A 1,738-nucleotide genomic window follows, 5' to 3' on the forward strand; every position below is an offset into this window, starting at 1 on the left:
ATTCTAATAATATTTCACAATTTTTACTGTATTTTTGATTAAATACATGCAGCCTGGGTGAGCAGAAGAGACTTCTTTCAGAGACAGAAAAAAATCCTACTTCATGTACACTACTTTTGAACAGTTTTATATATATTTGTAATTTCTGTTGTCTATTGGAGCTTTTTAATTTTCTGTAATTATTGCTGCATGCTGTATTGATCTGCTCTTTCTCTTAACAGTATGGATGTGCAGGGCGACTACGACCCCTGCGACGCCTCTGGATTCATCAGGATCAATGCGGTCAGGTCAGTAAAACGAGTCTGAATGAACATGCGCTTCTGAATCTGATCAGGCTGTTTCATCGTTGATCTGCTGTGTTTTAGGCTGCGGGAACACAACCGTCTGCAGGGAGCCGTGCAGAAGAAGCTCTGATGATTTCTACTGATTCATGTGATTCAATCAACTGTTACTGTACATGTAACTGTGACGTTACAGCCTGTTACTGATGAAATCTGATTAAAACACCCAAAACACGCCAATTCAGTTTGTCAGTCATGTGATTTATGGACATTTATGCATTTACATGTATGCATTTTACAGTACATTTATGAATTTACACTTATGCATTTATATGTAAGCATTTGCATGAATGCATTTCAAATTTTTCCAGTTTACACATGCATTTACACGTATTAATTTTACACTATGCATTTACATTTACGCATATTACACTTATGCATTTGAATTTATGATTTTACATTTATGCAGTTTACACTTTCGCACTTACATGAATGCATTTTACATTTATGCATTTAGCAGATGCTTTTATGCAGAGCGACGTACAAATGAGCAACAAATCAATTTGTCAAAAGACAGACGTGAATGATCTGTCCTGGTGTTTAGTGCGCTTTAAATCATCAGCTTCTCATTGCAGATCCTCCTCTCAGCCCAAGCTTTTAAAGCAAAGAGAAAGAACAAATAACCATCACGATGTTTTCAGCCATTTACTCTCCATCAACAAATACTTCTGCACTTCTGCACTTCTTCCTCTTAAGGTGCCAAACTGGGGCATTCTGCTCTGTCTCCGTCGTGCTGGTTGAATGTTGTTCTTCGGTGGGGACAGAACCTGGATCCCCCCCACTGCTGGTAATAGACGGCAGGGATGCTTTCAGTCTTTCAGCCGGACCAGAACCCCCTGCTTCAGCTGCTCAATTACACCACAGGCGTCTCCATCCGCTCCTCCAATTACACCAGCGGCCCCTTTGTTTACAAGCAGTGCGTACGTGAGGACAAATTGCCTGGAGATCACTCGGACCTGCAGCAATTTGGCTGTTTCTTCTGCCGAGATGAAGCCACTGTTGAATTAGAGCACATTATCTGTAGGTACAGAATGCATGCTACTGCCAAAAGACAAAAAAGGTAAATAAATAAGTGTCCCAAAGTAATTGGCTTTTGGTGAATTTAACGGTTTTGAGGTCAAAATATATCATTTAGCTATGCAAACCCATTTCTGCCACTGAATTAAAAAATAAAGAAAGGTAATTATTACTTTGTCTTGCAATTCTGAGTTTTTATCTCACAATTATGACTTTTTATCTCACATATCTGACTCTTTCTTGCAATTATGACTTTATATCTCACAGTTCATAGTTTATATCTCGTAATTGTACTTTTTGTCTCATATTTCTGAGTTTCTATCTCATAATTATGACTTTTTATCTCACAAATTTGACTCTTTCTTGCACTTATGACTTTA

General features: G+C 38.1%; 1 protein-coding gene across 1 annotated transcript in view; it reads left to right on the plus strand.

The window, feature by feature from the left end:
- ass1 (argininosuccinate synthase 1) overlaps nucleotides 1–521 on the plus strand; it is a 33,147-nt gene extending 32,626 nt beyond the window's left edge. Inside the window, exons 15-16 of the mRNA XM_016260400.1 lie at nucleotides 222–287; nucleotides 366–521. Of these exons, the coding sequence (XP_016115886.1) occupies nucleotides 222–287; nucleotides 366–414 (115 nt within the window). The 3' untranslated portion in view covers nucleotides 415–521. The remainder of the gene's footprint in view (nucleotides 1–221; nucleotides 288–365) is intronic.
- Nucleotides 522–1,738: the final 1,217 nt, after the last annotated feature.

The sequence above is a fragment of the Sinocyclocheilus grahami genome, unplaced genomic scaffold (assembly GCF_001515645.1).
Source record: "Sinocyclocheilus grahami isolate Dianchi unplaced genomic scaffold, SAMN03320097.WGS_v1.1 scaffold2072.1, whole genome shotgun sequence".
NCBI classification, from domain to species: Eukaryota; Metazoa; Chordata; class Actinopteri; order Cypriniformes; family Cyprinidae; genus Sinocyclocheilus; species Sinocyclocheilus grahami.